The sequence below is a fragment of the Peromyscus californicus genome, unplaced genomic scaffold (genome assembly GCF_007827085.1).
Source record: "Peromyscus californicus insignis strain IS unplaced genomic scaffold, ASM782708v3 Scaffold_13__1_contigs__length_99412109, whole genome shotgun sequence".
Classification (NCBI taxonomy): domain Eukaryota; kingdom Metazoa; phylum Chordata; class Mammalia; order Rodentia; family Cricetidae; genus Peromyscus; species Peromyscus californicus.
This window is the reverse complement of record NW_026294424.1, coordinates 79,583,461-79,606,543: the sequence shown is the minus strand read 5'-3', so window position 1 is coordinate 79,606,543 and position 23,083 is coordinate 79,583,461. Positions and strand designations below refer to the sequence as shown.

General features: G+C 39.6%; 1 protein-coding gene across 1 annotated transcript in view; it reads left to right on the top strand.

The window, feature by feature from the left end:
- The first annotated feature begins 22,775 nt into the window (after nucleotides 1-22,775).
- Nucleotides 22,776-23,083, top strand: part of LOC128108778 (transmembrane protease serine 11F) — a 32,804-nt gene continuing 32,496 nt past the window's right edge. Inside the window, exon 1 of the mRNA XM_052735822.1 lies at nucleotides 22,776-22,945. Within this exon, the coding sequence (XP_052591782.1) occupies nucleotides 22,776-22,945 (170 nt within the window). The remainder of the gene's footprint in view (nucleotides 22,946-23,083) is intronic.

The window sequence follows — 23,083 nt, the reverse complement described above, 5'->3', positions numbered from 1 at the left end:
GTTGTTTTGGACTCTGTATATTATATTGTTTCAATTGTGTGTATGATAAAAATCTTGTTTGCAAGTTTTCTGTCATTGTCCATGTTTAAAATGTAGGACCTTTTTATTTTTTTTACAAAGTTTTAATGTTATAATTAAAAGCTTGTTATTGCTCAAAACTTGAAAACAAGTGACTTTGAGGCAGTCATTAGTTTATATGACATTGCAATTAAGTAAGAAAGCAGCCCATGTTTGGGGCATAGTTTGCATTATAAAATAAAAATGAAGCAAAATACAACTTTAGAAAATGTACAATACAATGCACAATTAAAGGCTGTAAGAAAATTAAAGTCATTACTCCATTTGTAGGTTAAAATCATTATAAACTAACAATTTAATATAACTCAAATTTATTAAGTATTTTCTTAGTTTTGTTTTATTTTTCTTTGAGTGTTATGTTTAGAGTGTCTAATTCAACATTCAGAATACATGTTTCAGTGCTATGTGCTGTTTTAAAATGTTGGCTTAGATAGTGGTATGTAAAACAATCTTGAAGATACATTCCAGGAAATAAGATAAGAGAAAGCATTTTGGCAAGAAATAAGTCCTGAGAATAGAAAAAAAAAACTGTAAAAGAGAGTACAAGATACATGCTGGTACTGTAGAGAAATTGAAAACAGGTAAATCCTTTGATCTATATGATGGCAAACAACTGCCTTGACTTTTATCCCCTCACCTGAGAGCATCCTTGGAGGATTCTTGTTCTTGCTCTCTATTGGAGCATTTTCCCTTCTTTCTTTTTCTTCCTTTCTTCCTTCTTTCCTTCTTTTACTAATCAGGTGAATAAACAGGTGGAGGACTTAGAGCATACACCAGTATCAAACCATCAGAAAAGCAATACAAACTGAAAGAAGGCAAGGAGGAATAGAAAAAGAAGAGGAGGAGGAGGAGGAGGGATAGGAGGGAGGAAGAGGAGAAGGAGGAGGCACTTTTATTTTGATGAATGTATTCAAAAATAGATTAAGAATCAGGTCATTTGGCTGGCTCCCATCTTTTACACTGAAGACATTTCAGTCATATACATAAACCTGAACAGAACGCTGAGGACTGATGCATCAGCATAGATACCGCCTCGAAACTCCATGCACAGTATCACCTTAACTCTCTACTACATCAGTGTGATATTTCCTGCTCCACTGTCTATGACTTCCTACCTGTCTTCCCTCCCCCGTCATTCACTCTTCCATGTCGTTCTACTCCCAGACAGCTACGTGTTCTGGATTGTACCTTGATTTTTGACCCCAACCTTCAATTGCTTTCATGCTCTTTGCCACCATTCTGACAGGTAAAGGAATGATTAATCTTATTTCCATAGCTTATATTCCATATAGGTAAAGGAACAGTTGTTGTTTTCATGGTTTATGTGCCATAACACACTCTAAAAATACATTAACCAATGTGCCATTACGATTGAGTGTGAGAGGCGTTAGGTGAGAGAATTGAGGCAAGCATCTTCAACAGAATGTACAGAAACATTTGTATAGAGTTAGCTTGAGAAATGTGTCCTCTGTGGAGGACATGGACCTGGATTCCTTGCCTTCCATCCATCATTGTTTTGGAACAACATACTTTCCCTGGGAACTGCTAGTGTTGTTCACTCCTTGGCCCAATCAGAGCAGCAAGAGTTCAGTTATATTTACTACTCTTTCAAAATCAACAAGCCATTAATTTTATCACATTTTAACTCATTTGGCTCCATCATTTTCTTTCGACAGAAGTTATTGAAAGAACATTAAACACTCTTTGCATGTAAGTTGTACAGCTGTGACAACATATAAGAAATGGTTTACTCGCTGCTCTCTACTGTATTTACAAAATTAGGGATGCTGACTCAAGCTTTAAGTGGTGGGGAACTTGTTTTCTCCAACTTTCACAGTGCTCTCTATTAGTTAGAAATCTGGATGATTAACATCGAGTTACCACTTATTATTCAGAAACATGGAGAAATAAGCTGCTATTAACATGAACAAACTCAGCTAGGTATTTCTGATATTTGTACATTTCAGTTTAGATTTATCCATCATCCTACACCCCAGACACATTAAAAAAGATGTTTTTAACTATATCAAGAATTCAGGAATCATTAAAATGTCCACTTTGTTAAATTAATAAGAAAATGTACTATTTTTATAAGTGTCATCCTGGAATTGATTTAATACATTAAACAAGGCATGTATTAAATTGTTCTTGGTGCCCAGAACTAAATTACATGCTTAGGTTATGTGTTGCCTGTACATTAGAATAATTGACATAAATATTAGTCAGAATAGAATCAGTTCATTAGTATTTTATTTTCATTGATTCACATAGTAATGTCGAGAAAACTAATGTTGCATTTGTAATGTTTAACTGTTTTCTGCATTGGAAAAAATACAGGGAAGTTAGTTTTAAAACCTCATCGTACTCTTAATGAAGTATTAATATGCCTGTAACTATGAAATAATGCATTTCATTGTATTTTTTGTAGCTTTATTTATAGCTAAACATAGTAAGTTGATTAATAGGTTTTCAAAAGAATATGGAAGCAAATACCAGTTAATTTATATATGGAAATACAGGTAGGATCTATCTGAATATGAAACCAATAATAAGACTTTCAGACATTCTCACAGGGATAAAATCTAATTTTAAGCCTTAAGCAAAACACAGTTTGTAAGTTATATTTAAAATTTCAGAAGTCATAATCCAGCTACCTTATTGTTATTCCAGAATTACATGGCATTGCTTTTAAAAACTTGTATAGATTAGATCAGATGATTTTATTAATTATCAGTGAGTCCCTTAATGTGTTGTCAAAAATGCAAAAATCATTTTTCAAAAAAATTATGTCTTGTAAAATTTAGTTTGAGTTGCATGACTTGGCCAGCTTTGATCTGAGGCTTTGTGCCTAGTCTTGTTGTATCTGGTTATGCCATGTTCAGGTGATATCCCTGGGCGGCCTGCTCTTTTCTGAAGGGAAATGGAGGAGGAGTGGATCTGGGGGAGAAGGGGAGGTGGAGGGGGGACTGGGAAGAGTGGAGGGAGGAAAAATGCGATCGGGATGTATTGAAAACAAAACAATAAGAAGTAAATAAGGCACAGCTTTGAAGGGAAAATGACAAGAATGACAAGCTCTTAGATGTCTCTGCATGTAGCCTTCTAACCTAGTCATTATCTCTCACATGTGACCCTTCAGTAATGTGACAGAGAAATTCTGGGACATGTTAATTTTGTTTATTGAATATGCAGATCATGTGAGTTGTAAATGAGAACACTGCTGATGTCCTTTATCTAGGGCACTTATATCTTAATCACAGCTCCTCCCTCTGTACTAGATTGCAAAATACTAGTAAAATACAAATCTCTTCAGACAACCATATAGAAAGCAAAGCGCAGAACATCACTGCTCATGGAAAATAATTGCATTTTAAATGTGTGCATGTATGTGCATGTGTGTGCATGTATGTGTGCCTGTGTGTATTTTTGTGTGTGTGTGTGTGTGTGTGTGTGTACTTATTTTGCCAGAAACTGGATAACAATAGTATTCTCCATTTAGAGTCTACTATAGATGAACACAGGAAAACAGAGCCAGTATTTATTTCAACTTTAAATTCATCGCAACTAATAGCACTTTATGTAACTAATCTTTGAATACAAAACAAAATATTAATGATTTTAGGGATAGTATATAAAAACATTCAACATTAAAATACAATTTTCTAGAGAGAGTGTGATTGACAGTCTATGGAATCTTTACAAGTCACAATTTGAACTATTTTTTCCCTCTTGTGATAATCTTTCAGTCTAAGTCACAGGTGATAGCGTTTGATTTCTCATGAATTTTTTCTTGGATTCAAGGTCAGAATGATTACTTTTGGTTGTAAGATATGAACTTGATTTTAAAAGATAGTTTACTGATATCATTGAACTATTTCATAAAATTGAAAAAATACCGCATTGATGTGAGAGGTGTAGATCTAGTCAGCCACTCGTGCCACATGGAAGGAGAACAGAGGATTTCATACACATTTTGCTGTAATTTAACATTTTTAGTTACAGTTTTTATCATGCCAGGTCTATAGTTGCTAGTATTTCCCAGAGACAAGGTGAGCCCAACTCCATGTCTGACACACAATAATTAATAACTACAACAATAATAATGATGATGATAACAATAACAGTAATAATAGAACTGCAACAGCTACCCAGCATCAAATCACAATCAGTGCTCTTACATTTTGCTATGGTACTTGAGACCTAGTCACTCATATCCCAGTCATGGTACAGAAAACAATAGGACTTTCCATTAGGAGTTCTATTTCAGGTCGGAAATCAGGTGATATATTTACTTTCTCCCTCCAATATGACTGTCAAAATACTACGGGCCCGAGTTTACTGTGATTCTTATTCAGGGCTGAGATGTTTCAGGTCAACAAGATTTCTAAGTGATTGCACTACAAACGCCTTTAGCACATTCAAACAGCCAAGATTCAAGTCTGCCTTTCCCAAGTAAACTCTACACATGCATGAACTATAAAGCAGCATGCAATCCTAGGCTGCAGCACAGCAGACTATAAAAAGCACGTGGAAAGGATAAAAAAGTAACAATATGTAAGATGCTTTTGTATAGTCATCGCAGTGACTGTTTCCTTCATATGTGTAATCTTTGTTTAGTGTCTCTATTATTACTGATTTTTTATAACATTTTTACATTTATTAGATTTAAAAAATATTTGGAGAAATTTGGCATAACTCGATATGTGTACATTGTTAGTCTTTGATTAACTCTATATATTACAAAATTTGGTAGATTGAGAAGACTCTGTTTACTGCTCACATCCAAATCTCTTTTGGAATTATTTTGATTATCCCCTTCTCAGCTGGTTTCATGCACGTTGGTGGCTCAGTTTATGAACCCCTGAGCTGTTCCTTTGGCCCCTCTGCTTCTGCTGTTCCTGGATCTTGTCAATGAGATGACCTGCGGGCTGTCTTGTTTATTTGTCTTTAAAGAAGCCATACTTGATCCTTAAACATGAGATAAGGTTTCCCTGTTGTAGAGTAGGAGCATCCTCCATTTCTTATACCAATTTTCATCATAATTAAATATTTATCAGTAGTTTTCTGGCTTTTCTTAGTTAAGTTTGTTCTTTGACAATTTCATGTGTGCATACACAGACCTAGGTCAGTCCAAGCTACACAGCAAGATTTTTGTCTCAAAAGCAAAAGGAATCAGAAAAATAGAAAAGAGGAAGAGATTTGTGATGCAAAACCCCAGATCTAAACATTTTAATGGCTGATAAATACTTTCTTAAGCAAGATTAACCAGGAGACAAGATATATATATATATATATATATATATATATATATATATATATATATATATATATATAATATTTTATACTGTGATTGTACACATAAGTAAGTGATTATACACATACGTAGAATCCTATCATTAAGCTAGTCCCTATGTGTGTAACTTTGGTACTCAGGCTGTTATCTAACTTACTGGTTTTTGAGAGTAAATGCAAAACTAGAAAGAAGTGTTGGAGCATGGGGCAGTTAACCTCCTAACTTCTTAAAAACACCTTTAGTTTATCCAAAGTAAAGCCTCAGCAAGATTAGCCAAAGCTGAAGGATTTTAAGTTAGACTTTAATGAAAAACTAGCATGATTTAATAAACTGCAATGTTATTTTGCCCTGTGGAAGGGTGCGCCTCTGAGTTTTGATGAGGTTCATTTTTTTCCCTTTGAGTGTTTAAAATTGCGTTTGAAATGAATATCACGTATTTTATCTCCTGCTGTAGCTTGCCAATCTTCATGTGTATCACTACACGTATGTGATCGTTAACCTCAGTTAACTCATGCAAAAGAGATACTAATAAAGAGATAGAACTATTCATGGACATGCCCAGAAATGAAGGCATTTTGGCAAGAAGTAGAGTGGATTGTGCCCAAGCTGAATCTCTAATGTTTATTTGTGCTCCAGCTTGAATACAAATGTGTTAGGACATGTGTAAGACACTGGAAGAATTTCCCCTCAGGTTTGCTGTTGTGAGAACATCTGATCAGTGCATAAATATTTATGCTGCACACAGAAGGCTGCATTACACTTAATTTACATCTGGTTATGTACATCTCTTTAGTGCTCAGGATAGTTAAATATTTAAATCCTCATCTTGATGGAATTTTTATCTGATCCATTCGATTTACAAGGTTCAAATTAATTGTACTGTATTGCCTTGTAACACGTTAATACCACTAGAAATAAACAGAAAAATAAGCTCAATTAAAAAGTCACGTAAGAATGATCATGAAGATTTAAGTAATACCGTCACAGGTGATTCAAGTATATTTAAGTAGACCCCATATCTTCTCATTTGTCCTTAAATCCTTGACAAGCTTCTCTTTCTTTCAGATGTCATGCTGAGTCAAACCAACATACCCATCTATCTATTCGCTGTACATCTTTGGCTCTGTTTCTAATTCAGAGTGATATTGTTTTGTTAATTAAAAATTAATTAGTTTACAAAGTAATAGGGTTTTCCTCCCTACTCCATTTTGCTTGATATCCACATCAACTCCTTGCCTCCCCCCCTCCACCTTGTCACTGTACCCTTGGCACCCAGCATTCCCTTCCTCCACACTGTGCTGTTGTCTTCCCACTTCCGCCTCTGAAAGCCTTTTTTCTTTTCTAGTCACAAGGTCCCCTTTCTAGCTTCCCACCTGTTATATATGTTTATTTTCATCGGCATGTGAATATTTTTACATTAGATGCCGAGTCCATGTGAGAGAGCCTGGGTTAGTTCACTTAACATCTTCCAATTCTATCTATTTACCTGCAAATTTTCTGATTTCAAGTTTTCCCTATGGCTGAATGAAACTGCATTGTATATGTGTACCGTGTTTTCATTATTCACTTAATTGTTGGTGGACATTTAGGCTGGTTCTGGTTCCTTTTTATTGTGAAAAGAACAGCTAGAAATATGGATGTGCAAGTTTCTCTATAGTAGGACGTAAAAATGTCTGAGTATATACCCAGGAGTGGTGTGGTGTGGATCATATGGTAGTTCTAATTTTAGTCTTTTGAGAAGCTTCCACACAAATTTCCATGGTGGCTGCACTAGTTTATACTCTTACCTACAGATGTTAAGGATAATCCTTTCATTACATTCTTCCCAGCATGCATTGCGTTTGTTTGCTTGATGGTGGGCCGTGTTGACTTGGGTAGGATGACACCTCAAAATGGTTTTAATTTTGTTATATCTGTGATGGTTAGAGATGTTGAACATTTTTTATAACATGTTTCTTGGCCATTTTTATTTCTTTTTCTTTTCTTTGTTTTTTGTTTTTATTTTTTGTTTGTTGTTTGTTTTGAAAACTGTTTAGGTCATTGGTCCATTTATTTGGTCATAATTTTCAGATTTTTTTTTTTTTTTTTTAGTTTGTAAGAGCAACAAGTACTCTTTGTTTTTAATTTTATAATTAATTTAATTTTACATATCATCCACAGATTCCCCTGTCCTCCATCCTCCCACCCACTGTCCTGCCCTCCCCAAATCCACCCCCCATTCCCACCTCTTCCAAGGCAAGGAATCCCCTGGGGATTCAGCTCGGCCTGGTAGATTCAGTTGAGGCAGGTCCAGTCCCCTCCTTCCTGCACCAAGGCTGAGCAAACTGTCCCAGCATAGGCCCCAGGCTCCAAACAGCCAGCTCATGCACTGAGGACAGGTCCCGGTCCTACTGCCTGGGGGCCTCCTAAATAGTTCAAGCTAATCGACTGTCTCAGTTATCCAGAGGACCTGATCCAGTTCCATGGGGGCTCCTCAGCTATTGGTTCATAGTTCATGTGTTTCCACTAGTTTGGTTATTTGTCCCTGTGCTTTTTCCAATAATGGTCTCAATATCTCTTGATCATATAATCCCTCCTCTCTCTCACTGATTGGACTCCTGGAGCTCCACCTGGGGCCTGGCCATGGATCTCTACATCTGCTTCCGTCAGTCATTGGATGAGAGTTCTATCATGACCGTTAGGGTGTTCTGCCATCTGATCACCAGAGTAGGTCAGCTTATGTTGGAGAGGATGTGGAGCAAGGGGAACACTCCTCCACTTTTGATGGGAATGCAAGTTTGTACAGCCATTTTGGAAATCAATATGGCTCTTTCTTAGAAAATTGGGAATCAATCTCTCCCAAGACCCAGCTATACCACTCTTGGGCATATACCCAAGGAATGCTCAATCATACCACAAGGGTACATGCTTGGCTATGTTTATAGCAGCATTGTTTGTAATAGCCAGAATCTGGAAACAACCTAGATGTCCTTCAACTGAAGAATGGATAAATAAAATGTGGTACGTATACACAATGGAATACTACTCAGCAGAGAAAAACAATGACATCATGAGGTTTTCAGGCAAATGGATGGATCTAGAAAAAATCATCCTGAATGAGGTAACCCAGACTCAGAAAGACAAACATGGTATGTATCACTCATAGGTGGATACTAGATGTAAAGCAAAGAATGACTAGACTGCTACTCACAACTCCAGGGAAGCTACCTAGTACAGAGCACCCTAAGAAAGACATAGGGATCGCCCAACGACAGAGAAATGGATGAGATCTACATGAGCAAACTGGATGTGAGGGGGAGTAATGGAGGGCAAGGGTCAGGGAAAAGAGTTTAGGGGAGCGGGAGATCCCAGCTGGATCAAGAACAGAGAGGGAGAACAAGGAAAGAGATACCATGATAAATGAAGACCCCATGGGAATAGGAAGAGTCAAAGTGCTAGAGAGGTCCCCAGAAATCCACAAAACATACCTCCACAATATACTACTGGCAATGGTCAAGAGAAAGCCCGAACTGACCTATTTTCAGTTTTTTAACTTAAAATTTTTTTTGTAGTTTTTTTTATATATTCTAGGCACTAAATGCTTTGTCTGAAGTATAGTTGGTAAATATCTTTCTCTTATCCTACAGGCTATCTTTTCATTTTCTGTGATTTCTTTGGCTATGGAGAAGCTTTGAATTTTATGCAATACTATTTGTCAGTTTGGGGCTGTTTCCTATGCTTCTATGAGATTCTATACAGAAGTTTGCTGCCTATACCAAAGTCCTGAAGTATTTTATCTATGTGTTCCTTTAGAAGTTCCAGCATTTCTGGTTTTAAAATAAGGACTTTAGTCCATTTTGAATTGATTTTTGTTTAGGATGCAAGATAGGGATCTAATTTCATTTTTCTGTAGGTAGATATATAATTTTTCCTGTACCATTTTTTTCCTGTACCATTTCTTTTCCAGCCCATGTTTTTGGCACTTTTATAAAAAATGAGCTGCCCATAGCTGTCATTTGGTTCATAAATCAAAGTCCTCATTCCAAATGAGGAGGAACAGAAATTTTAAAGTTCTCAGAGAACTGTGGCTTTCTAATTAACAATCAGCTCCTATGTAACTCTTGTTGATTTTTATCGACTTACAATAAACACATAGCAAATGCTTCATCAGCATGCCCCTAGCATTTCCTTGTGAGAGTAGGTTGTGGGGCATGTAATCTTCAGGTTGACTGGTAGAAGAAAGTGTAAATAAACAGATTATTTTTATCTATTGAAGAACAAGGACTTTAGTGTGTTTATCAGTGAATAATCTGTGCCTACCACAGTGCAAGGCACACAGTAGGTAGCAAATACTTTTTAAATGCATGGAGTGTGACTAAAGGATTCAATCTTTTCTTTGTGTATCTATGAAAATACAGCCAATGGATGGTTGTAAAAGCTGGGAAGACAAATCTAAAAACCATCATCAGGATAAATAACATGAGAAAAGACAGGGAATTTCGGAAGGAATTTGAAGACTAGGCAGGACAATACCCAGTGCTGTCAGAATACAGATAATTTTAGCATTGGTGATTAAAATGAGTTAACTGTAGGTTATGTTTTCCTGTAAAATCTGATTTTATATGGCTGGTTGGTAAAACTGAGAAGGAAATTCAGTCCCTTCCTCTATACTTAATACATTTGTATTAGCAGCTAGTCTTAGAGAAAGCAGGTCTCACTTTCAAAAACTAACTTGTCTGTCTCCTTTTTCTTCCTTGGCATATTTTGATTTATTTGTATTTATGTCTACAAAAGGCATAGCTTAGCATTTTTGAGAGTTCACAGAACCTTTGAGAGGTGAAATTAAATGGGATTAATTCAGTGAGAGGCAATTAAATCTCTGAGGTCATGCCCTCATGGACTCTTCCTCTTCCTCTCTTTGACTTCCTGGCTGCCCTTCTTCTGCCATTAACTCTCATGGTGATGAACTGCCTTTCCACCGGTCCAAAGGCAAAGGACTTAACTAACCATATACTGAGAACTTCAACTACTTGAGCAAAATAAGCCTTTTTTAAAAAAAAAGTTTGTTTACTGACTTGGGTGTTTTGTCATGGTGACAGAAAACTGACTAATGCATATCTCTTCGGAGGCGTTGAGAAAGACAATGCATCCATGACTCATAGCTATAACCAGCACCTGGCTGCTTGTCCCTGGAAGTGAAAAGACTTTATGGAGATGACAGTTAAAAACAAAGATGTGTTTCCTGGGTGCATACTGGGAAAAGGCTGACAAAGGTGAATCAGGTCCATGTTACAGGTCAACTTCCAAGTTTTGCATTACACATGAATCCTAGGGTCTTGCTGAAGGTTTTGTATGTCAATTTGGAATTCAACAGAGAAGTCTCCATTGTGTTTCAGAGGTCTGACTGGTAGTGAGATTTCATACTGAAACAATTCTAATTTCCTTCTCTACCTCAAAACAACTGTCTAGCATCTGTTCTATAGATGAGCACTCTGTATGAGATTATTTTGAGAAATAGATTTTACTCCACTCATAGTATGGTAAGGCTACTGGATTACTACATATTACTAACTCTGTTCAGGCTAAAGTCAGTTTTATGATTTAAGTTTTTAAAATAACTTTTTTTTACTTTCTATTTTCAAATATTTTTATTTTGCCTCTTCTGGCAGTGAGTAATAAAAAAATAAATAAAATAAAATAGGGAGGGAAATTTCTTTTTTTCTTTATTAAGAAATTTTCTACTCACTCCTTATGCTATCCACAGACCCCTCTCCTCCTTCCTCCCACCCCCAGCCCTCTTTCCCAAGCCACTCCGCATCCCCGCATCCCCCAAATCGAGGTCTCCCATGGGGAGTCAGCAGAGCCAGCTCACTGAGCCTAGGCATGTCCAAGCCCCTTCCCACGGCACCAAGGCTGTGCAAAGTGTCACACCACAGGCACCGGATTCCCAGAAGCCTTCCCATGCACCAGGGACAGATCCCGATCCCCCTGCCTGGGTGCCCCCTAAACAGTTTGAGCCAAACAACCGTCTTCCGTATCCAAAGGGCCTAGTCCAGTCCCATGGGGCCTCCACAGCCACCAGTCCACAGTTCATGGGTTTCCACTATTGTGGTTCGTCATCTCTACACATCCTCCCAAATCATGATCTCGACGTCCCTCGCCTGCAGTATCTCTCCTCTCTCTCATCCATTGGATTCCCTGAGCTCAGCCTGGTGCCTGGCCATGGATCTCTGTATCTGCCTCCATCTGTCACTGGATAAAGGCTCTATGATGACAGCTAGGTTATATAATTTCGTAATTTGTATTGTAGTTACATCATTTGCACCCCTTTGTCTCCTCTCCTGTTCCCCACTTCCTTCCTCCCAAATTATTCATCATAGATGTGTGTGTGTGTGTGTGTGTGTGTGTGTGTGTGTGTGTGTGTGTGTGTGTGTGTTTTGAGATATACATGTGTTTACGGCTGACCATTCAGGGTTGAATAACCTATCAGGGAGACTAGGAACCTCTTTAACTCTTTCTGGAAATTCTATCAGGGACAAATTTTTATCTTACTGGTAATGTCCTAGTCCATGCCATCATCATCTCTCACCAGAGTTACTGCTACACTGCTATGGTCATCTTGACGGTTTGCTGTTTGCACTCATCACATCCTGCCCTGATCCATTGCATTCTTGAGAAGGTGATCTTTGTAAAGAAATTATTCCAGCTCACAGATCAAAACTCCATAATGGCTTCCCTTCTGATTGAGAATTACATGATGTCTTTACTATGACCTGCTGGTCTCCAGATTATAATCTGTTTTAGAAGTTTCAATGTCCTCATTATCTTCTTTTCCCCATATGCACTACACATTGTCCACACCAAACTTCTGTTCTCTGCAAATACTTCACTGTTCCAACTTTAAGCCCTTAGACTCATCATTCTTTTTTGTTGGTTGAAGAACGAACCTTAGATATCTACATGGCTCTATTTTTCACTTTGTTTACATCTTCCTTTGTCCGTTCAAAATGTTCTTTCCTGCTCACTGTAATCTAACCACCTCTCTTACGATAATTCTTTCCTCTTCCCTAGTATTTTACATTGCTGTATAAATTTGTCTGTTGTCCACTATGTCTTTCTTTCCTACTGGAAGCCAAAATGTGTGTGTGTGTGTGTGTGTGTGTGTGTGTGTGTGTGTGTGTGTGTATACATTTATGCTGAATCTCTTGTACCTAAAATAATGTCTGGAACACAGTAGATGTTTAATGAACATGTGCTCAATGAATGAGATAATTTAACTCATTTAATATGTTCTGTTCTCAATACATGCACATATATATTTAATTTTGGTTTTTTAAAAATTAAAATATAGTTACATTACTGTAATGTTCCCTGATGCGTCCTACATTGTTTGGGGAATGAAGAAAGGACAGACATACAAACGTAAGTATAGAAAAGCTGAGACCTGTCTGGACCGCATGCACTGTGATGGATACACACCATCTATAACAGCAACCTGGAAACTCGCACACTTATTTTATATATCTAAATTGAGGAAGAAGGTTTATTGTATACAGTAGAACAAGGCAGCAGAGGCACAATCTCAGGCTTCAGTCATCCCAGAGAAGGAAGCTTCAGTTGATGGTTTGCACACACTGTCAACATTTGTTTGAAAACCCTCATACTTGAACGAGAGGAAGGTTCTGCTATGCCTCTTATTCTCACCCAGAGAAGGATTTGCCATTTCCATGGGTCTAGATATTGGGGTGTGTGACATGACTATGCTTATATCAACAACACACACCCACTCAGTACTTCCTCTACCTCTGACATTCCTGGCTTCCCACTTCGCTCTTCCTGTTCATGTGTCCTGCCCAACTCCAACTCCTCCTCAAATTCATTGTCTTTTATTCTTTAATTATTCTCTCTCTCTCTTTCTTTCTCTCTCTCTCTCTCTCTCTCTCTCTCTCTCTCTCTCTCTCTCTCTCCCTCTCCCTCTCTCTCTCTCTCTCTCTCTCTCTCTCTCTCTCTCTCTCTCTCTCTCTCTCTCTCTCTCTCTCTCTCACACACACACACACACACACACACACCATGCTGAGTCCATTTAGTATTACTTGAATGTATATGTTTTTAGAACTGATCACTTGTTATTGGATAATCAGTTAGGTGAAACATCGAACATGATCTGTTCTCAATATTTTTGGAGGGTACATGATAGCCCATTATATCTTCTTGGGGTAAAAAATGGTAATTCTAATTAATCTCAAATAGTAATTTAAAAAATAAAATATTTGAAGAGCTTGACAGATTTTTGAAGAACATAGGGGAAACTACCCAATGTTTTTTATATTCATACAAAGTAAATTAAGTTGCTAAACACAATTGTAAATGGAGCTGTTATAAGAGGTGAAGCTGACTTTTCTGTATTACAGTATTGGAGGGACTTGTTTCTTAGTGCTCTGACATGCTCATGATGATTTTTGAAGTCAGCTATGAAGAATCCAATACTGGATGTGTGTAGCTCTAAAGCTTTAAAAATAATTTTCAGAAAAACATATGTAATTAGTATGAACAAATTCTTGAACTATCTTATGTTTTCATTCTCTAGTGTCATTAAAATGTAGTAGGATAACATTTCCCCTCACATGCAAAGCTATCCCAGACTCTAACAGTAAAGCAAGGTGCTATACAGCTTCTTTCCATACCTTGCAGTTTTTCTCATCCTTATTGTCTGCTAAGCTGGGTATTTTTAGGTGATAGGGAGCTTAGTTTGATGACCAAAGTGTACTTGGCAGTCCCTCAGTGCCCCATCATTTCACCAGTTCTTAATGCCACTGAAGTCACTCACAGCTAAGAATGTCCCCCTCCCATGCTTTCTGACAAAACCAAGTGCATGTTTGGCAGTCCTCTAACTTTTGTTCCTTTTCTTTCAAATACGTAAGGTTAACACAATTATTTTGTCTCATCATGAAAATACCAACATCAGTGCACCATAAATGCTGCATCATTTTACATGCTGTAGCATAGCAATCAGCTCCTGCCCCACTTCCACATCTGATGATTTAGTTCAAAAGACCTGTAGTCAAGTTCAGAAACTGTTTCACTTGCTCTGTCTACTCTTTTGTTGGGACTGTCAACTGTGTTTTATTTCAACTATTGAATGCTCTGCTTCCCTGATATGTTTTTAGTCTGATTCTTTTAAAGACAATGCATATGTGATATATTTATATGTTGTACATGATATACATTATATACATTTATGTATTGAACTCATTCAAACCATTATTTTTTAATGTTTACTTATTTATTTAAAGTTTTTTTCATTTTTACATACCACTCTTCTGTTCCCCCTTCCTTTCCTTCTCCCATTTTCCTCCCCCCACCTCTCCCTATCCCACCAGCACCCACTCCTCATAGAGGGTAAGGACTCCCTTGGGTATTCAACATAGGCTGGCATGCCAAATTGGTGCAGGTCCAAGCCCCCCACCCCCAATCAAGGCTGAGTAAGGCACGGAACCATAGGGAATGGGCTCTAAAAAAGCCAGTTCATGCACTCAGGATGAGTCCTGGTCCAATTGCCAGGGGACTCACAAACAGATCAAGCCACACATCTGTCACCCTCCTTCAAGGGGCCTAGTGCGGTCCCATGCAGACTCCCCAGCTGTCAGTCCAGAGTCCCTGGGCTTCCACTAGCTTGGATCAGCTGTCTCTGTGTTTTTTCCCATCATAATCTTGACCCCTCTTGCTCGTATGATCCCTCCTCACTCACTTCAACTGAACTTCAGGAGCTTGGCCAACTGCTTGGCTGCAGGTCTCTGCATCTGCTTCCATCAGTTGCTGGATGTAGGTTCTATTATGATAATTAGGGTAGTCACTGATCTGAGTACAGGGGAAGGCCAGTTCAGGTACCCTCCCCACCATCACTATGAGTCTTAGCTGGGGACATCATTGTGGGTTCCTGGGAATTTCCCTAGCACCAGATTTCCCCCTAACCCCATAATGGCTCATTTTGTCAAGATATCTCTTTCATTGTTCTCCCTCTGTGTCCTTCACCAAACGGGGCCATCTCAAGCCCTCATGTTCCTACTCCCCATCCCCTCCCTCTATACTCCCCCCTCCCAGTTTACCCAGAAGATCTTAACCATTTCTCCTTCCTGGAGTGACCCATGCATGTCTATAACTGAAAGTTTTTCTGTGTCCTGACCTGGCAGCGGTCTGGACAAATCTCTCCCACTCACATACCCCAAGTAAACACACAGAGGTTTCTATTATTTAAAACTGTATGACCATGGCAGGCTTCTTGCTATCTAGTTCTTATATCTTAAATTAACCCATTTCTATTAATCTACAAGTTGCCAAGTGGCCTTCTTGGCTTACTGGTCTGCTGGCATGTTGTTCCTTTGGTAGCTGCTGGCGTCTGCCCCTTCCTAGAATTCTCCTTGTCTGTTTATCCCACCTATACTTCCTGCCTGGTTACTGGCCAATCAGCTTTTTATTTATCAACCAATCAGAGCAACACATTCACAGCATACAGAACATCCCACAGCACATGTACCTCCCAGGGTCCTCCTCTTTACCTAGCTTCTCTGGGGCTGTGGGTTGTAGCCTGTTTATCTTTTGCTTTGTGTCAATCAGACCATTATTGTACTGTCAATGCTGAATTGTTCATCTTGTTTCTGGCTCAGTTCCTTCAAATGATTGTTTTCAATTATCTTTTCAGCACTTTAAAGATTTAACATTGGGGACTATTACTAGAATATTGCTCTATTTGTTTGAAGGCACTTATTGAGTCTTTATATTGATACCTGTAAAGTCAAATAGCTGCTTCTTTCAATTTCATGGAGAATCTTTGAAAGGAAAAGCATTTTCTTCCAATGAAATATGAGTATTGATTGGGCAAGGTGCTTTGACTTTGGTTCTGGGGAGTACTGAGATATAGTGCCATGTTATTTTTTTAAAAAGATATAATCAGATTTAGTGTGTCTGAAAGTACCTTGATGAGATACACCACAGGATTATGTGGAGGCGATGGTGTGACATTGCTGGGGGTATGCACTGCCCTAGTGGACCAGTTTCAAGTTCTTGGAGTCATTCACTGGGTAGAGTAGGGCCACTGGTGGCAGAGTGGTAGGATTAGGGATCGGAGATTGCTGGCTGGCTGGACCTCAGGTCTGCCCTGTAGAGTGAAAGAGTCAGTTTCCATGGTTTTGAGGGCATTCTTCCTATTGTGCTAAACTGTTCATTCTTTGGACTCGAGGCTACTGTGCATGTTGGGGATCAGTACCAAGGCTTTACTGATGGGTCAAGTTGAGGCTAAGTTTTCTACCTTTTGTGTGTGTGGAGGAAGGAATGTGGAAACTCACAGATGGGGAGATACACTTAATACTATCCTCTAGGGAAGGTTATACTCTGTTACTGATTACATTTTCAACATGGTGCCATCAGCTGAACCAAACCAGACTGCTGCGACCATCAAAGTAACCTTTCAGCTTTTCTTAGCTCTTCAATCTATTTTTTCATTTGCTACATATATCCATATAGTCAGATTTTTTTTCTACAAGCCCCTTATTAATTATAAAAATTCAGCCTTAACTTAGGCTTGTTTCTAACTAGTTCTTATAACTTAAATTGGTCATTCTTTTCAATCTAGGTTCTTCCTGAGGCTCATTACCTCTTCTTCGTACTGCCCATCCTGCTTCTTTCACATCTGGCTGGTGATTCTGACTTTTTTCTTCCCGGGGTTCTTTCTGCCTGGAAGTTCCACCTATAATCACCTCTTAGCTATTGGCTGTTCAGCTTTTTATTACATCAATCACGTAATACACCTTCATACAGTGTACAAATATTACACAACACATACATATAATATATATACATATACATATATATATATAATATATGGACCGTTTTCTTTGTTAATTTATCAATAATTATTTTTAGTGATCATCTTTAAAATCATTGTTTGAATCTAAAGACTAATTCTTAATGTTCTTTAGATTTTGCATATAAACATTTTCTCCTGGAATTAGGTATAGACTTCATTTCTCTTATTTGCTATTATTCATTCATATGAAAGGCAGTATTATTTATGTCAGGGCTTATATATCAGGGCTATATAAAAAGTGGTATGACATACTGCTCTTTTTTCTGAAAGAAGCTTATGGTCTCTTGTCAAGTTTTATTTATATCATTATTTTAAAATATCTTTCAAGGAAGGGGAGATAGAAGATAGGTAGTATAAAGGGGGATTGAGGAGTAATAATCAAGAAGGATTAAATGAAGGGTGGACAGGAAGGTAGGGTAGAGGCAAGAGTATAGGGAAGGAAAACTAGCACTAATGTCCTTTGAAAAAGGCACATGGGAACCTACTGCTGTAGATACACAAACAACATATATAGACAAGAGTTTAGATGAAGGTGCCCTGTAAGAATGGAACAATGTTCCTCTCAATAGGCTATCAAATAAAGAGCCCAGTGCCGAGAACCAGTTACCTCTCTTGCACTTGTTGATCAGTGGGGTACCATGTGCCCTCAAACACTACAGCCTATTGCCATTGCTCTTGGTTACCTTCTAGAACTTGATGGTAAGAGCCTATTGATGAAGACATCACATACTTGAGTCATAGATTATGGAGACACAAGTCTAATAATGACCTGGAGGCTTCATCCCTACTGGCTAGTTTCCATAGTACTGGAAGGTGCAACACATGCTACTAAAGGAGAAAAGTAATGACTGATTTCACCAAGCTGTGAACCCCATGAGTTATGATAATGACCGCCCTGGCAAGATATGCTTACTGGTGCAACAGTAGTATAAATGTTATAAGAGTAACCAAATACTTTCTGATTGTATTTAAGGCCAGTTTCACAAGATTGAACCCATGCCTGGCACAGCTCTAAAGGATTAAAAAAAAAAACCAAAAAACAAAACCCCAAAACCTATGCTAAAGAAGTCATAGGCCCAAGGGGAGAACATATGACTATTATTTTGCTAAATAGACACCAGTTACACCACCTTCTAGTTATTGATCAATATATCTGTAGACAAGTGCATCTTTCATCCCTCTGTCATTTTTTTTTTTTTTTGTGATTAACACTAAGAACTCCAACTGCTAAAAGTATAAAGAATAAGAGACTGCTCGGTGACCAACCCTAACTGAGACATCTATATCTCAACCCCTGCTCTTTAGGTTTGACCCCTTCACATGCTCCAGCAGTTGTAGGGGTAGGCTAACTCATAGTCTTGGTTCTGTGCCTGGGTGGTCGCTGGGTCAGCCTGCCAACTTTCCCTAATCACCATCACCCAGGTAAGCTCTCCAGCACTGCCCCAGCTAGCTCACCCAATGTAGCAGACAGCAAGGAGTGAGGCCAGTTCTCCTGTTCTCACATCCCTGGGTCCTGCTCACCTGCACTCACACCACCAGTGCTAGCTCTATTGTTTTGCCAAGGTGAGGTGCAGGACCTACTCTCCAGATTGCTGTGCTTGGTGAGCGGCAGGACCAGCTCTTCCATTTTTATGCCCCCGAGGTTGGCTCTCCCACCTTTCTCAGGTGGCAAGAAGTGGAGGGCATATTTTCCTTACCCTTACCATCCCATGGCATACAAGGGTGGGGTTGGGGACAGCTTTCCTGCTCTCATGCCCACAGGCCTGGCTCACCTGCACCCTCACCAACAGGGTCAGTTCTAGTGTGCTGCCCAGGTCAGGTGCCATGTGTACCCACTCCCCCGGTGGGCTGCAGCTGGTGAGGGGCAGAACCAGTTCTCCTACTCTGTGGCCCCAGGGCCAGTTCTCTCACTTGCCACAGGTGGTGAGGGATGAATGGAGGGAGGATGTTTTTTCCCTCTCATGACACCACATGGCAGATGAGAGAACATGGGGGTCAGTCTGCTTGCTCTTATGCCCCCCAGGCATACTTACCTGCACCTCTGCCAACAAGGTCAGCTCTATTGTGCTGCTTAGGCAAGGTGCAAGGCCTGCCTGCTCTCCGGAGTGCTGCTGCCATTAGGGGGCAGTGCCAGTTCCCTCATTCTCATGACCTCAGGGCCAGCTTTCCCACCCATCTTAGGCAGTGAGGGGTGGGAAAAGGGAGACGTCATCTCTCCCTCACCCATTCCACCATATAGTAAATGAAGGGGGCAGGGCAGATCTTCCATGTGCATTCCAGGCAGCACCAGATCACCTATGACTCTGTCAACTGGGTCAGCTCTATTATGTTGCCTGGGCTAGGCACAGTCCCTGCTCTCCCAAGTGCTACAGCTGGTGAGGGTCAAGGTCAGCTTTCCCACTCTAATGACCCCAGGATCAGCTTTTACCACCTGCAGTAGGTGGCTAGGTGTCGAGGGACAAGGAGCAAGTGGGGGGGGGGGGTCAGCTCTTACACTCTTGCGTATGTAAGGCCAGCTCACCTACACCCCTGTTAGCAGGGACAGCTCTACTGTGCTGCCTGGGGAGGTGCAGGGCCCACTCTCCAGAACGGTGCAGTTGGTGAGGGGCAGGGCCAGTTCTCCCTAGTGCTACCTAGGTGAATTTTTATGAACCTTTTCCCTGCTTTGAGTGTTCTAGGTTTTTTACATTGATTAAAAAAAAATTCTGGGATAAACAACTTACAGGAAGACTCATTGACTCAGGGTTTCAGAGGTGTCTGGGCGTAGTGTACCTGCAGCTCCCTTGTTCTTAGAATGTGGTGATGGTGAAGATTGTGGCTGAATGGCATGGCAAAGAATGTTTTCTTCTTGATCCACCACCATCTGGGGACCAAGTCTCCAACACATGGACCACTTGAGGAAGAAATTCACATCAAAACCGTAAGATGATGAGCATTACTTCCTCAGTGATTGGGTGGCATCTTCCTGCTGTCCCTGTAGGTTCTACTTCACCGGACAGACGTATTAGGTAAAACCCACTTCAACTTTCATGGGACAGAATTTACCATTTGAGCCCCATCAGGAGGAAAACAAGTAGTCAATGATAGAAGAAATATGTTTCAAAATTAACGTGACTGTGATAAACGAAAAAGGGTTTCTTTTACAATGGTGTATCTTATGATGTGATGCTTAGCTATCGTCACAAGGAATTTGGTAAAATTTGATTCTCCTGATTTTTGAAAGGGTCAGGCTGCAGGAATGAAATCAAGAAAAAGTGGAGAAAGGGGGGACTAAGGATGCAAATGAATGACAATACTAGGTACATACACAAAATAATCAAGAATACTTACTGGCATGGATTTGGAAATAGGTGTGTTGTGAGTGAGAAGCAAAGCAATGCTCATGGGAATGTGGGGGATTTTTTTCTTCTGGGTTGTGCAGTTTCAACCTTAAGAGTTGCCGTCATTGAAATATGAATAGGCGTTGGTGATACAAAAGTAAAGACGTTATTTCCAGCTGACTCGGCCCGAGCATCCTATCAGCATTATTGATACCTAATTGGAAGCACTTTCTTTCCCTTTAACTGTCCTCATCTTTCCTAGGAGCACAATAATTTGCCTGGACATCCATTCTAATGAGCCGAAAGTCGTTTCTTTGTCCCACACCCAATCAGTCGCTCAGCAAGGCTCAAGGATTAAAGCTGGATCTATGTTCTCTTTTCCTTCCCACGCTGCAACCTCAGTCCAGGCATTCGCCACCTCTCTCTTGTTTCTTAAACACCGCCTCTATCCTGACCTACCTGTCCCTGTCTTGCCTAATCCCCATTCCTTTCACACCTGTGTGAGTTATGTTATGTTCACTACCTGATCACAACTTTGGTTGCCCACCTATCTGCAGGGATTATGAACCTCACACGTCTGAGTTTACGGCAGCCTATTCTACTCCATCCTATTTCAGTACTGTAGTATTGGAAAAGGCTTCCTGTCTGCATACACTTTGCAGAACATAAAGTTTTCAAGGCAAAAGCCTAATTTTATTTATATTTTTATTTCTGATACCAATTATTAGTAGGGAGCCCTTCTTCACACCTCACCCTTTCAGTTTTTCTTTTTCACGTTCTGTTTTCTCTGTTCTTTTTCTTCGTATCTAGTGATTACTCAAAGTTTTAATAATGTAGCCTAAGCTGGGCACAGCAGCACACCCCTTTAATCCCAGAACCCTCAAGGCACAGTCAGGGATCAACCTAGATATCTGTGAGTTAAAAACCAGTCTTGTCTACATAGCGAGTTCCAAGTCCGTCAGGGCTATGTAGTGAGTGCCTGTCTCAAAAAGAAATGAAAACACACACACACTGTAACCTTCTTGATAAAAACCTCCTATCATATCCCTCCAAAGGGTTGTTTGTTATATAATCTTTAAAAAAACTGAGCTGCAACAACTTGTTTCCATGTCTTTCTCCTCTACTAAAGTATGAGTATCCTAAAAGCAAAGCACATATCAAAACCTTTAGGTAAACACGTTGATTTGTGAAGCATTTTAATGTCAAAAGCAACAACATGAGGATTGCTTTTATACTAGTGAACATTTTCAATGCATGTTTGTCAAATAAAAAGTTTTCATAAAAATACAAAAACCATAGCACTGAATGTTATTCGAGAAATCAGAAATTAAGCAAATAGCAACTTTTTTTTTTGTTGGAAAAAGAAGCGCTGTCCCAAGAAGAAGTAGTGTACCAGGGAAACTGGGACAAATGAGCGATATGTCATAAAAATACTGGAATGTCATCAAGTACAACTCATAAGTTGTGAGATTTTGCTGGGGATACCAATAAAATACAAAGAACCCTGATCATGTCTTGCAAGTGATGCTCTAACTATTTTTTTTTTTTTTTTTTTTTTTTAGAGACAGGGTTTCTCGGTGTAGCCTTGGCTGTCCTGGAACTTACTTTGTAGACCAGGCTGGCCTCAAACTCACAGAGATCCCCATGCCTCTGCCTCCTGAGCGCTGGGATTAAAGGCATGCGCCACCACCGCCCGGCTATGTTGTTACTTTTTTAAAAACTATTTTGCATTTATTTTACAAATAAATTTATTTATTTATGTGTCTGAGTGTTTTGCTTGCATGTGTATCTATGGACCACGTGAATGCGGTACCAGCACAGGTCAGAAGAAGAAGATGGATCCCCTGGAACTGGAGTCACAGATGGTTGTGAGTCACCATGTGGGTGCTGGAAACCAAATCTAGGTCCTATGGAGGAGCAGCAAGTGCTCTTAAACTGAACATTCTCTCTCTAACTCATATAGTTACTTTAAAAACAAACCATCAAGAAATTTTCTTTTCTTTTCTTTTCTTTCCTTTTTAATCTCTCTTTCTCTTTTTTCTCAGTTGCTTGCTGTTACCCAGATAATAAAAACCATGCCACCTGGAGGAAATGAAAACTGACTCAGAGAGGGAGATAGCTCAAAGGAAAAAGAAATAAATTAAGTCCCCTCCTCTCCCTTTCACCAGGGTCGGCTTCTTTTCCCTAAGGCCCCAGGGAGCAGAGAGTGCAGCTTCTAAAGTCCATTTCTCCAGAATTTGGTTAGATGGTGCCGGGCCAAGACCCTGAAGACCTCTACCAAGGGGACAGGGGGAAGCAGAAATTGTCATCTGGAGTGTGCTCAGCCCCTGGCACTGGCAAGGAGGGGACCTCTGAGTTAGAAGAGCCCAGCCCCACTGAGGGTCACAGTATTGAGGAAGTTCCCCAGGTGAGCCTGTGAGGAGTGTTCAGATTCAGCTTCCAGCCACAGCATGAGGAGTCCTCCCTAGCGGATGGGCCCACTCAATCTGTGGATTCTGGGTGAGGGATGGATTGTTTTAATTTCTAAGATAGTTTTTTTTTAAGTCTTATTAA